The 13,785-nt window shown below is 41.0% G+C and overlaps 1 protein-coding gene across 6 annotated transcripts in view; it reads left to right on the top strand.

Annotated features, from left to right (window-relative positions):
• The window catches only part of FER1L6 (fer-1 like family member 6), a 77,206-nt gene that overhangs the window by 25,230 nt on the left and 38,191 nt on the right, over positions 1-13,785 (top strand). For all 6 annotated transcript variants that reach the window (XM_068181653.1, XM_068181660.1, XM_068181645.1 and 3 more), the window contains 7 exons: positions 1,949-2,027; positions 3,500-3,656; positions 4,699-4,885; positions 6,459-6,651; positions 7,681-8,030; positions 10,669-10,777; positions 12,523-12,703. In XM_068181653.1, coding sequence (XP_068037754.1) covers positions 1,949-2,027; positions 3,500-3,656; positions 4,699-4,885; positions 6,459-6,651; positions 7,681-8,030; positions 10,669-10,777; positions 12,523-12,703 — 1,256 coding nt within the window. The remainder of the gene's footprint in view (positions 1-1,948; positions 2,028-3,499; positions 3,657-4,698; positions 4,886-6,458; positions 6,652-7,680; positions 8,031-10,668; positions 10,778-12,522; positions 12,704-13,785) is intronic.

Raw genomic sequence — 13,785 nt, 5'->3', positions numbered from 1 at the left:
AATACACTTGGAAAAAAGAGGATGAGGAAAGATGTAGAGTGTTTGATGGAAGCAGTTAGTTTTTTCCTCAGCATTAAAAGCAACATGCACTGCAGGGAGTGGAAACCTGCATCATTTCAGTGGAACAAAGGCATTTACATTTCACAAAGCAAACCTCAGTGACAGAGAAGTGAGTTTTACACATTTAACATTTAACGCTCTCTGGACAGGCTGTCATGGAGAGCAAATGAACAAAGAGCAATGAGGCAGCACCACTTTGGACTCGCCACATACCCTCATCTAGTTTTTGAGTCTTGAAGAAGCTTGTGGGTTTTTTTACCTACAGAAAGGCTACAGCCTTCTTCCCCCTTTAATCTATCCTAGTTGGATCTGTTGATTTGGGCATTCCCATGTACTTCCTCCAAAGCTATAATATTGCCTGGCTTCAGGAAGAAGCCAAACAGATTTCAAAGCTTCTTCCCAACCCTGTGTGTGATCCAGTCCAACCTCATAGGAAGGAGGGCACTATGATGGGACCTGACAGCACCAGGGATTGAGGAAAAGCAGTAATTGTGCATGAAGCACTAACTTCACACTAACTTCTCTTCCACATGAAGGTTGTTTAATTTTTCAGATTAATAATAAAATAAAACTGCTCCTTGGTCCACTCTTGATTTTTCAGCTCTAGAAACTGCTTCTGTGTTGAAGTGAGGAATTACCAAGGACAGCTGAGTGTGCTCCTTAAGTCACAGTGGCACAGTGGCAATAGGCCCTTAATGGGGAAAAACATTATATTGCAATTAGAAACTTCCTGAATTTTCTGGTGAATCTTCATGAAGGTGTCAGTTATCTTTACTTAGAAATATATGTCTCCTGCTCTTGAAAAATGTTGAAAATAAAGTCATATGATCAGTCCAGTGCAAAATTGGATAGTCTTCCTATCCAGAAATATCCTTATCTACAGTGTGTAGATCCAAAGAGAGAACATGATGTATTCCAGACTCCTGAAATGCTTTGGAGGCTTGATTGTTTACTTCCAATATTTAGATTTAACTTCTGTAGACTTGAAAGAGCTTAGTTTCTCTTTGCAATTTGGGCAAGGTGTTCCAAAAAATTTAGCCTCTTTCAGAGGCTTTTCCACAACCAAGGAATTGGTTTCAACCTTTTAAGCTATTCTGAAACCAGGTGAGACACATTTTTTGAGAAATACAGTTCTACAGCAAATCTTCCCTTAGAAGAAGCCTCTGCCTTGTCTGTAAAATGAACCGTATGCAAGACTTTGAAAATGAGACACAGAAATACATAGGTCTGGAAATCATGGCAATTGAAAATTATTAATTAAATTTGAATTCAATTAAATTAAATTTATCACTTGGCAGGAAGAATACAGAGACAGACTTGCTGGGGCCTGCTTGCCTTCTAATACACATCTATATCACTTCTCTGCTTTCATTAATATTGTGGGGGACTAGATTAGAATTGAGTCTCTTGGTTTATATGTACATTAAAATGTTGCCAAGAAACACATTCTTTCTCCTCCGAGCGTACTCAGTTTTTATGGCAATTCAGCTATTGCACTGAAAGTGATAGGATTTCTGCAGCCTAGTGTGAAACCAGTTATGTCCCATGTGTTTATATTCATTATGATTTAGTTAAAACTGCCAGGATAAGTAATATAACTGCACCTGCTCTGAAGGAGCATCGATCTAATTCCTGCTCTCTATATCCCAGGGACCTGGGATGAACCTGTGTGATTCCACCCAGATGCAATGATATTGTTTTCTAAACTGGCACAATGTTGGGTCAAAAACATATTTCAAATACTTGCTGTATCTGCTGTGGCTATGTGCCTCCAGTTTTGGGTGGGGCTGGATGTTTGCTTCTGAACCAAATGTGATCTTAGGATTCTCTTTCTTAGGCTGACTGGGAAGAGAGGTAATGACATTCTTTAATCAGCTTTTTCTAACAGGTTATGCACAATAAACTGATTGGGAGTGTGCTGATAGGCTCCTTTAAAGTGGACCTGGGGACGGTGTACATTCAGCCAGGTGAGTGCTCTTTTTGTCTGCTAAGAGAGATTTGAGGCAGGGAAGGGGAGGAGACAGAGATGTGCTGCTTTTCCACTCAGATGGTTGTGGTTTATACCAGCTTAAAGCTTTTGGGAGAGTTGTTTTCCTATTTGGATAGCAGCATACCAGCCTAACTGTTGGAAAGAAGTTCAACACTGAAAACACCTTGGCAATCTGCCCATTGGTGGGTAGCACTTTTCAAGGATGGCATTTCTTTAAGTGGTCAGAGTGGGCAGCTGAATATTCCACAAAACCCAACTTCACTCATTTGTTACAGAGCATCCAAAGCTCTTTCACCTGTGTTGGGGTAGAAGGAGTAGAGGGAGGGACACCAGGATGGAGAGTGGAAGGAATGGTGAGGAGACCACAAGACAAGAGGAGAAGCAGACCATAAGAGGAGAGAGAAGATGACAAAGAGATCACCATGGGTCCACTTGACTTGTCATCTTCAGAGCTGTTCAGTGCTTTCTGACATTGGAACCTAAGAAAAGATCATCTACCTCTCTTTTGGTGTTTTTACAACCACCCACAAAACATGTACCTTTATCTCTTCCATAATTACTCAAGGGCACAGTCTTTTCTTTGTCTTTAGGAAAGAACATATTTAGGCCACTTGCTGTAGATGTGACACAGTTATAGCAAGAGTGTAGAGTCATTTGGGCCACCCTGTCTGCAGGGTTCCTGTAAGAGCCACAGAGGAATGGCTTATCTGAAATGAGCAGTCTATGTCCATGCTCAGGCTGTGTTAGTCTTGAATTCTGTCCTGTATCTACTGCTCACACTTTAACAGGAGGGTGGTGTCTGAGGTTTGATCTTGAGCTCATATCCCTGGTACTCTGTGGTCTCTCCTTCCCACTCCTATGCCCACCCAAGGTGATGTCCAATGATTTAACATGAGCTCTTAGGACCTTTTTTGATGGGGTTGTTGAAACAGGGTTACAGCAAGGGCTGTTGGTGAATTGCCTTGTACATTTTCCCCCTTGAAAGATGGAGCTGAACGTGCTTCTGGCTCATTCTTCTTCTTCTGATGGCTGTCCACTCTCCTTCCCTTTCTCAGCTGTCTGCCAACGTTACAGTGGCCACAGCACCCAGCAAGGATTTTGCTGCCAGAGTGTTGAGATCTTCAGACGGTTCTCATCAAAGAGGTGGCCTTTCCTCATAAGGACTCAGCCTTAGTTCAGCTGCTGAAATCTGATCTTTAGTCATTGATCTCAGTAAATAGTGATTAAAATGAGCTTGTTTCTGACAAGCTCTGGATCAATCCTTTGCTTGCCTTTTTGATCACAAAATATTTTGGACCCTCTAGAAGTGTCTGGTAAACAAGTACATTTCAGCATAATCCTCCTGACCACACAAACGTTGTTTGATGTACCTTTTCTGCGAGTGAAGAGGAAAACACTTGCATGTTTTTATATCCTTTATTTGGGTGTTTAAGCTTGTCCTTCTTACAGGTCATCAGTTTTGTGACAAGTGGGCACTTCTCACAGACCCTGCTGACATTAGGACAGGAGCCAAAGGGTACCTGAAGTGTGACCTCAGTGTGACGGGGAAAGGTGATGCAATACAAGCGGCACAGAAAACAGCTGATACTGAGGAACAGATTGAAAAGTACTGCAATAATTTGTTTGGTTTGTTTTTTTTTTTTTTTACTGCTTTCTTCCTTACTAGGTACCTCAATAAGTCTCTGCCCTCATTTCAGTCCTTTCCTTCTTAACTTGGTGTTAATAGCAGGATAACATTGTACACCTGGCTGTTCTCACATGCTCAAAGAGAGTTTTTACAATCCTCTCATCTAAATTGAAGACCACATTAGGGTCGCTTCTCTGCAGCTGATAGAATTGACAAGTCCTGTTGGCTAAGTTCCAAGTTACCCCTGACAGAACGTTCATTGATCTAAAATCAATTAATGATTTATTAAAGCAGTGAAGCAAGAAGAAAAAATATGAGGATGTAAGTGTACAGATATTTCCATATCCTTGGATAAACTTAAGCACATTATCATTCTCCTTGTGAAATACAGAAGTTCAAAGTGGTAAATATGCTATCAGCATACTTTAAATTTTACTGAAGCAATGTTTCTGGTCAGTAATGACATTCTGGACCAAGTCTCTGGAAAGTCACCGAGCTGATGGAGCACATGGTCTATGGGGAAAGGTGGTGGGTATTATTTTTTTGAGCCTAAAGGACAGCACTCAAAGGGGCATCATACATGAGGAGGGCAGATACAGGCTCTTTTCAGATGAATGGCTCTTTTCAGTACAAGGATGAGAGGCTTTGGAGGCAGGTAAGAACAATGAAATTTCAGAACAGATTGTTTTTTTACCATGCACACAGTCAAATGAAACAGGGGCCCAAAGAGAGTGGGAAATCTCTGTCCTTGAAGATATTAAGAATTTACTGAACAAGGTCTGGAGAACCTTATCTCACTGGTCCTGATTCTATATCACATAGAAAAGTTTGCTGAGTAATGCCATATAATGTTCTTGTGGTAAAAAGATTTTTTTTTTGTTCAGATGAAAAAGCAAATTCATACAACTTTTTGTGTCTTCTCAGGTGCATGCTAACCCAAGACCACAGTGCTGTTGTAAAAAATATCACTTCATTGTCCAAGTTTTCAATTTTAAGAAAACATCTTCTTTTTTCCTTTCAGGAATCTCTTGATCCCCAAGGGCTTTCCATCTGAAAGACCATGGGCCAGATTTTATGTGAGAATTTACAAAGCAGAAGGACTTCCAAAGATGAACTCTAGCATCATGGCCAATGTCACCAAAGCATTCATAGGCGACAGTAAGGACCTTGTGGATCCCTATGTGGTGGTCATGTTTGCAGGTCAAATGGTAATTGGGATCCTCTTGATCACAACAGTAGGCCTTCTTTCCTATTAGCTGTGCTACAGGCAGGTGATTTTGCTGATGCCCTTTAACTTATAGTTACATAAATTAGGTAAAACATGTATCTTGGTCATCAGAAAATGTTCAGTTCTTAAATTATGCAGAAATAAAGTCACGGAGACACTTCATGCCAGCAGATCTAATATCAGGCTCACAGCAGTAGGTTAGAGGCAGGCAGCAGGAGGGGAAAGAGAATTCTGTAACACTGTTACTAAAACACTGAGTTACAAGACAGTGATTTACTCAGCATGGTATCAGGTAAGTGCTAGGTTCTGGTCTTCCTTGAGTGAAATAAGTGAGCAGGGCTGAAATCAGTGAATATGATTCAGTCAGGGTTTTAGGGCTATGTATTGATTTCTGAATTACCCTGCTGAAATTCAGGAATCCTTACCTTTCCAGTGTAGAGTAAGCATTTTGGCAGACCGGCAGTGTTTCCTGGCTTCTTTGCTCCCAGAGCAACTTCAGCATCAAACATGGTGTGACAGATTGCTCTTTAGAGAGGCTTCTGACTCTGGTGGAAGAGGAATGCAGAGGAGGTCCAGGGCCTGGTTCCCCTGGGGTACACCATGAAACCCTGTGTCAGGGAGCCTGTCCTGACTATTGGTGTAAATAAACAAAGGATCAAAATGGAAACTATTTTAAGCCAGCAATGCTTTCTGTATGCAAGGAAGCCTTAGGGACACCTCCATTTAGTTCTTTTTAGACATTTCAGGCATGAGAATGAGGCTCTTGGTGCTGATTGCATGTTTTGTCATGAATCCAAATTGCAAAGTACTACTGTTGGTTAAAACAGGGAAATGCATGCAGCACCCTCAGGTTCAATAGAGGGCTAAAGAAGACAAGAATGGGTCAGTGATGTGAGTTTGCACACTGGTGTGCAAATTAGGGTTTTATAGAGAGGGTTGGTGGGTTTTCTGACTGAGTTCTCTCCACTTAATGTGAAAGTCTAAGTCCTGCCACAACCAGTGATTGTACAGACTGCGATACAGTCCTGCCATCTCCTTAGGTTTGGAGGACCTACCCCTCTTGCACACAGGCATATGTCCAGAACATGAAACACAATAATAATGTTTTATGCTAGATAAATTGCCTCATTTAAGGTAATCCCATCGGTACACACAGCCTGGCATCTGTAATGAATTTAGTCTTTTATGAGAAAAACTGTGCTGCAACACCACTGCCCAGGTATTTCAAAAGACATTTGAAGATGTGCAGTTTGTAGCAGAAATGCCAAAGTCTGGCTTTACAGATACATTTTGGGAATAAGTGTCCTGAAGTATTAGATTTTATTCCAGGCTCTGCTGCTTGCACGTGAGAATTCTTTAGCTATAATGTGGTCTTTTATTAGATATGGAGTGCAAAATGAAGAACCTAATAGAAAGCAAAAGTACTTTCAAGATAGAATATTTGTGCTTTAAAAATGCCAGAGAGATGATGCTAAGTGCAATTTCTGCTGTACTCATTTCCATTCTCCAGAGTTCAACCCCTCTGGAATTAAATTTGCTGACTTTCCTTTCAGGGCCGGACAACAGTGCAAAAGAACTGTGCAGATCCAGTGTGGCATGAACAGATTATCTTCAAAGAAATGTTCCCTCCACTCTGTCGAAGAGTCAAAATCCAGGTCTGGGATGAAGGCAGCATGAATGACGTGGCCTTAGCCACCCACTTCATTGATTTGAAGAAAATATCAAATGAACAAGATGGTGACAAAGGTAAAGGGGGAAATGTTTGCTCCAGGATATACCCTTAAGGTAAAATCTACTCGCATGGGATCTTGGCACTGAGTAATCCTGATTTAGGGATGCCTAGAGTTCAAGTGTTGGTTCTGAGACACTTCTGTTGCTTAATTTTACATTATATTATATTGTGCTCAGCACATGGAGGGTCTCACATTGTTGTTCTTGTTAAAGGGCTGCTGAATAATTTGTTGCCATCTGTGTGACTGTGGCAATAGTCTACTCTAATCCATTGGGGATGACAGATATAAGTTTATAGTTCATGTGAATTTCTATTAAGCAATGAAGCCACTAACTGAAAATCACTAAAAATCAATGGCAGAGCAGGCTTGTGTTTTGGATCTTCCCACTGGAAGCAAAGTGTTTAGGTGAGGCTCAGCTGGGTTCTATCACAGCCCAGGGAGGCACCATGGACTAGTGTGAGCTCTGTTTGAGGAGAGGCTCACTATCTGGAGACTTTTCACCGATGTTTGAGTTTACTTGTATAGCCTTGTTTATGTTGTGTGACCTATATGTGGAACATGGTCAGTTAGCTCAGTGAAGGCACAGTAACTCCTTAAACCTGCCAATTTAAATGTATATCTCAGTCCTTAATCAGAAAATAAAAGAAAAATTTATATAAATTGAGTGACATAGAGTTGAAACAGTTTGACTTAAAGGAGAAAGCCTCCATCCTTTTCTGTCATATCCCAGTCTTTAGTCTGCAACAGCAAGCTCTTTTTCAAGAGATGCAATAGACCTCCTGCCCAGCAGGTGTAGTATCATCATCTTCTGAGAAAGAACTCCAACCCAGCAGAGTTGGTCGGGTATTGGCAGAGATTCCTTGGTGTCTAAGGATTGCCCTGCAAAGCAGTGCTCTGTGTGAAGTGATTCCCCACTGCCCAGAAATGGGTCCAGGTTTGGCTTTTGGGGCATTAGAGGCAAAATTTCTTGGGGCAAGACAAAATTTCTTGGGGCAGACACTAATACCCAACAGAAAAGCCACAAAATGTACTTTATCTCCAGGGTTTTTGCCTACCTTTGGGCCTGCCTGGATCAATCTCTATGGCTCACCCAGGAACCACAGCCTCATTGATGACCACCAGGAGCTTAATGAAGGTTTTGGAGAAGGGGTCTCCTTCAGGGGACGTCTCTTCCTTGAGATTGCTGTGGAGATACTTTCAGGAGGACCCCGTGAGTCAAAGTTTTCAAGCATTATCAAGGATATCAAATCGTCATCTAAAGATAAAGACTTCAAAGCACTCAAAGGAAAAGACAAAACTGACAAAGCAGGAGAGGATCGAAAGTCAGCTTCTCCTTCAGACAAGATGAACTCAACTGAAGTGGAAGTTGAGCCATTTGATGTACCTTTAGAGGTCAGTATGATATTAGGAGATTGGTTGTCATATGTCTCTGAACCTCCAAGAATGGCACTGGTGTGTGTATTTGGGGTCAGGCCATATAATACTGCTATTTGTGCTCCCTACAGTTTCTGCATGCTTTCACAGTCTTGGGACCTCCCCACAATAATACACAAATGGAGCATTAATGTGTACCTGTAACTCAAAAAACTCTCAAGTAGGATTTGGTGTTCATAAAATTTAGTCTCCTGTCATATAATCCCTTTTGCACTAGCTGCATCCACATGTTCCTACTAGAAACTTCTCTGACATAATATCTACTAATGGACAGAGAACCAGTGTGGGCAGCTGGGAATTACAAAGCCTGACTTCCTGCATTCATTCAAGAAAATCTGTAGTTGTCAATTGAAGTAAACAGAGAACCATTGACATAAAATCTGTGCAAATGCAAAGAGATAGATACATTCTAGCCTGATTTAGTCTCTTCCTTTAATACTGCATTGCCAATGTGGTGCTAGTGTTAGGATGATAATCTCTTTAGGAGAAGAGCTGAAAATTATGTGCACGGTTTCAACCAGTGGTAACTGATGTTGTTCACCTAATTCCACCTTTTGTGTAGGATTGCATCATGGGAAATCTGCACAATGGTGCTTTGAGAAGGTTGGGTAGTTGTGGCAGGGTGTGTGGGCTTTGGAGCTGAGCCAATGTTTGAGCTTTAATTCTCAGGTCCACCACATCACTCTTTGGGAGCAACAGCAATTGCTGCATATGCAAGCTCATTTTTTAAACCCAGTAAATAGGGGAAAGATATTCTCATAACCAATTTTCCTCCCACTTCACTATATCTACTACAACTACCTGACAGGAGATTGGGGGGTGGGGGGGTAGGTTGGCCTCATCTCCCAGTCAACTAGCAATAGGACAAGGGGAAATGGCCATGAGTTGTGCCAGAGGAGGTTCAGGTTGGATATTAGGAAAAATGTCTTCACTGAGAGAGTGGTTAAGCTTTGGAACAGGTTCTCAAGGAAGTCGTGGAGTCATCATTACAGGAAATGTTAAAAAAATGAGTAGATGTGGTGTTTCATGATATAGTTTGGTGGGCATGTTCAGTCAAATTGGGACTTGATGATCTCAGAGGTCTTTTCCAGCCTTGATGATTCTGTGATTCTATGTCATAGATCAAAACTTTGTCTTTTGTACTGGCAGTTCCAGCTCATTTCTTAAGATATTTGTGTCCTTTATTAGTTCTGATTCATGGTCTTTCCACTCCATCTCTACAGGTAAATAGGAGAGGGGCAATTGTTCTTTGGTCTTGAGGCCTCGCCTTGAGAAGTGCACTTCCTTGGCCTGTACCCTGGCAATTCTGGCCTGAGGGCTGGCTGGAACGGGTCAAGGAGTGTGTTAGCAGAGAGCTGGTGTGGGTAATTACAAGCCAGTTGTGTGAACTTGTGCTCTGGTGTTACTTTATTTATTGATATAGTTACAAATTACCTCTGTCTCTCGGTTCTTCTCTGAAGACTAATAGAGATGACATTTAAAGACATTTATTTCCTAAAAATTTTCCTTTATATGCAAGAAATCCATTATTATGAGTAGCTCAGACACTATGGTCTTGGGCCTGGCTAAATACCCCAGGTAGAGAAACAAACCCTGCTGTAACACCCACCAACAAAAATTAATAGTAATAATAAGGATTTATTTCCAGCTGCTGTTTCAAATAGAGAATACATAAAAGGCAATAGCATGATACAGTGATGCTTGATATTCTTTTAGTTTTGACATTCAGCAATACTTTGTGCTACAGTAGACAGTAACTGTATTACAACTCTCTGAAAGGAAAAGCAGGAACTGGAGACATTATCAATAAGGCGAAAAATGTCTCATAGAGCCTCTGAGACAACAGAGGCAAATTATCCATCCCCACAGCACAACTTTATTGACCTATTCTGACGGCAAGAAGATACTAAAATTTGTTTTCTTTATAATGGGAGATAGATGTGTGTGTCATAGTCTTTGAGCCTTGGCTTTATTAGGGTTTCATACTGGACAAGTATAAAGAGCTAAAAATACTCTAGAGCTGCAATCTGTTTGAGCTGTTGACTTTGACATATGATGCTGCTAATCCTTTCACTGAAGACCTATGATATTTTGCTGTGTATAGCAGAGGTTTTTCAAAATGAAGATATCATAGGCTATGTCAAAAACTGTTCCTGCTTTGCAGAACTCAGGGAAACAAATATTCATGTAGAGCTGATGTTTTATTCATTGCCTCACAGTGCAGATGAATTAAGGTTGGTCTTGCCTAATGGGCCTCAGTTTGCAGGTGTTGTGAAATGAGAAGGGTTTGGATGGGAAGATTGCGACATTTGGGGTGTAAATTTGGGGAGAACTCAAACCATAAAACATATCTCCTTTGAGCTTAGTCTTGGCTTGGGGTTAATAGCTTTTGTTGTTAATGACCCAAGAGCATCAGAAGTGTTAGCTGGCCCTTCTTGACTGAGAGTCCATGCCAGGCACAAGCAGATGCTGGGTTTCCAAGAGGTGTAAACAGAGCCTAGCAGAGCCTTAAAATTCACTGCACTTTTCCTTTATGCTGTAAAAAATAGTAGAAGGTAAAATAAATGCCAACATTTTCCTCCTTCTTCTCTAATAGATCTATGAAGAGAAATTTGAAGAATTCCTTCTCTTTGGGACATTTTTTGAAGCCACAATGATTGATAGGAAATTTGGGGACAAGCCAATAACCTTTGAGGTTTCTGTTGGTGAGTGTGTTAAGGTCTTATCCAAAGGAGAGAGGCTGCCTCAGGAGGAAGGGGATGATAGATGTTACTGACTGATGTGTCTCAGGGCTCAGGAATCAGCTTCAGAATAGAGCCTACATTTGAGTTAACCCTGATTATCATTTCTCTGGATAACAGTCAAGCTGAACATACAGATGCCTGTCTTACTCCCCAAATGCTCTGTATTAATGCAAATCCCCTCCCCCAATATATACAGCAACTTAGCCAGTTATTTACCCTTTTAACCACTTGGGAGATCAAACTCAGATAATTTACTTCAGGCATTCTGTGATGTCCATTTCGATCAGTTCCTGGCTGTGAGGGAGCCCTTTGTGGGGGATGATCCCCATCCGTTGTCTTGGCCAACCCCAGTGAGTTACCTGTGGGTCTGTGAGTGTGGCAGGGGGATGAGGTACAGCCAAGACCCAAGTTGCAGGCACCACTTTGTTCTAACATCCTCCTGGTAAGTCCTTTCCTATTTCAGGGGAAAGCAGGACCATGCTCCATGAGCTCCTCATCATGGAGATAAATTATCCCTCAAAGCAGAATAAAGAGAAAATGAAGACATTTTCATTAATATTTTCAAAGCAGGGGAACTTTCTCTTAAGGGAGAAACTTGAATTGGCCTCATTTCCCTTGCAGGGATTTGATTATCTCCATCCCAGACCCCCCAAAGGTGCAGGTAAACAGTGACACTTCCAGTCTTTGTGCTCATGTCCATGGCTGTGCTCAAATATAAGGCTATGTGTGCAGGGAGAGATGCTGTGAAAAATAGGGGAATCAATGAGTGATACTGATTCCTGCTGAAACTTAGCACGAAGCTGAGCTGAGAATGACAAGAAACTCATTAAAATAGTTAGGCAAGGAATTATAGTGATTCTTGTCAGAATTAATTCTAAAGATGAATCTGGCCCTGAATTCTGGACCTGAATATCTCTTAGACACCTGTATAGCTGAAATTTGGACCCAAACTTGGCCAGTTGTCATTATTTACATGAAAGGCTGAACCAAAAATCCAGATCAGGATGTCATATGGGATGATTCAGCACATTCTTCTCCTGCAGGGAATGTTTTCTGTCTGTCTCTTTTAAAATCTGTAATTATCAGTTTGATGGATGTACCCCTTTCCCAGTGCTGATAATTGCCCTTTAAGGCAAAAACTGTTTTAGGGAAGATGATTGTATCATTAGCCGAGTTGTCTAGCATTAGGCTTGAAGCTGAGGCCTCAAAGTGTTGTTATTGCTAACTCTGCAACCCTAATGTGCAAAATTTACTTGTCTAAAAAAGAGTTTATCACTTCAGAGATCAAACTTTGAAATGATCATCCATATGTTATGAAGAAGACATATATTATCTGTGTGAATCAATCCCATATCAGGGCTCCTGAGTATAGAAGTATCAACAGCAGTATTGTTTTGGTTTCTGAATTTTTTTACCAAAAGCTGAAGGTCCTGGGTGCCAGCAATCAAAGGATCACATCACTAAGTGATTTGATATACTAGGTATATGTCACATGGGACAGGCAAGGAAGCACTGTTCTAGAACCTGACATTCCAGGGACAAACATAACCTGTTACAACGTTTATGAACTGTGGTGTGGTTAAAACAGCTGACTGAACAGGAGGGGAGAAAGATTTCCCACTGGTATGACTGGCCATTTTCTTTTTTTAAAACCTCATTCATGTTTACCACCTCAAATTTAGACATCTGTAACCCTGGGTCTCTAGGTAATTTTGGAAGTACTACTGATGGAGTGTCAGCAGGAGCTGGAGGGAAAAAGAAGACCCATGATGGAGAAGCAGAAGAAAGCCTTCTGCATGAGGGGGAAGATGACATTTCTCATGACCTTGGAGTACCCCTGGTATCTACCACACCCCCTGAGAAGCCACTGATCACAGGTGGGAATAGGTGAGGATCTGTTTCAAAACCTCATAATGTAGGACTCTGGTTCTTATTTTATTATCCTGTGGGACTCATTGATGAATCCAGGCAGCATTAAAGAGTTTGTGTGAAATGGAGGCTTTCAGGTCCTCAATTACATCTTTCACAACAGTAAATTTTCTTGTCTTCACTGAAGTGAACAGGCTCAGAGCTATTTCATATGCATCTAATCTTGGTCTCATGGGCCCTTGAATCCTTTCTGAAAGTGTTGTGTGTTACACCAGCTGTAAATTGGAAAGCTACAGCAAAATGCAACTTATTTCGTGCCATCCCTGGTTTAGGGTCCTACACTGTGATCACAAGTAACACCCAGCCAGTGTCCAGCTCCAGAAGCACAATGTCACATGAGAAATATTGAAATCTGGTCAAGGCAGAGTCACCTTCCCAGAACACTTTCTAGAGCTAATAATTACAGATACAGACTTAAACAGCAAGTAGTAACAGAGGTAGGAGGAGATAGGCTTTGAGAAAAGAAATGGAGCAATGGATGAAAACCTGCAGAACAGTTCTTCTAAATAACCTTGTTTATAAACAGAATTGTAAAGGTTTAATTCATTTGAAAGATTGTAATAAAAAGAAATATTTTTGTCATTGTTTTGGTAGGTAGAACAATCCCTGGTATTGGTGACTGCCAAGACTAGATTACACTTCTTCCTTTAGAAGGCCAAGCAGTCTACAGATAAAAGGACCAGGGGCAAAATATTGACCTGGATCTGTTTGGTTTCTGGATGTCTCTAAATTTAAAGAGCACTTTCATTCTTTTCTGCAATCAATGGCTCACTTAGATGAAATAGGAGCTAGTGAAAGAAAACAAGAATGAAAATATCGTGGTAAAAAATTCTGGTTTTGCAGCAAGTGAAAAAAGAGAGGAGAAAAGCACTTTCTATCAGTGCTTGATAGAAAGACAGTTTCCTTTCCTTGTTAACAGAACTTCAAATTTGGGTACATGCAGAGGGTTATTATCTTCCCTGAGAGAAGCTGGGATTTTTTAGTTTTCCCTTAACAGGAATTTAGATTTAAAGAATCATTGTAAAAGAATGAATCACTCT

This window comes from Anomalospiza imberbis, chromosome 1 (genome assembly GCF_031753505.1).
Source record: "Anomalospiza imberbis isolate Cuckoo-Finch-1a 21T00152 chromosome 1, ASM3175350v1, whole genome shotgun sequence".
Lineage (NCBI taxonomy): Eukaryota > Metazoa > Chordata > Aves > Passeriformes > Viduidae > Anomalospiza > Anomalospiza imberbis.
Note: the sequence above shows the minus strand (reverse complement) of the source record. Positions and strands in the feature narration are given on the sequence as shown.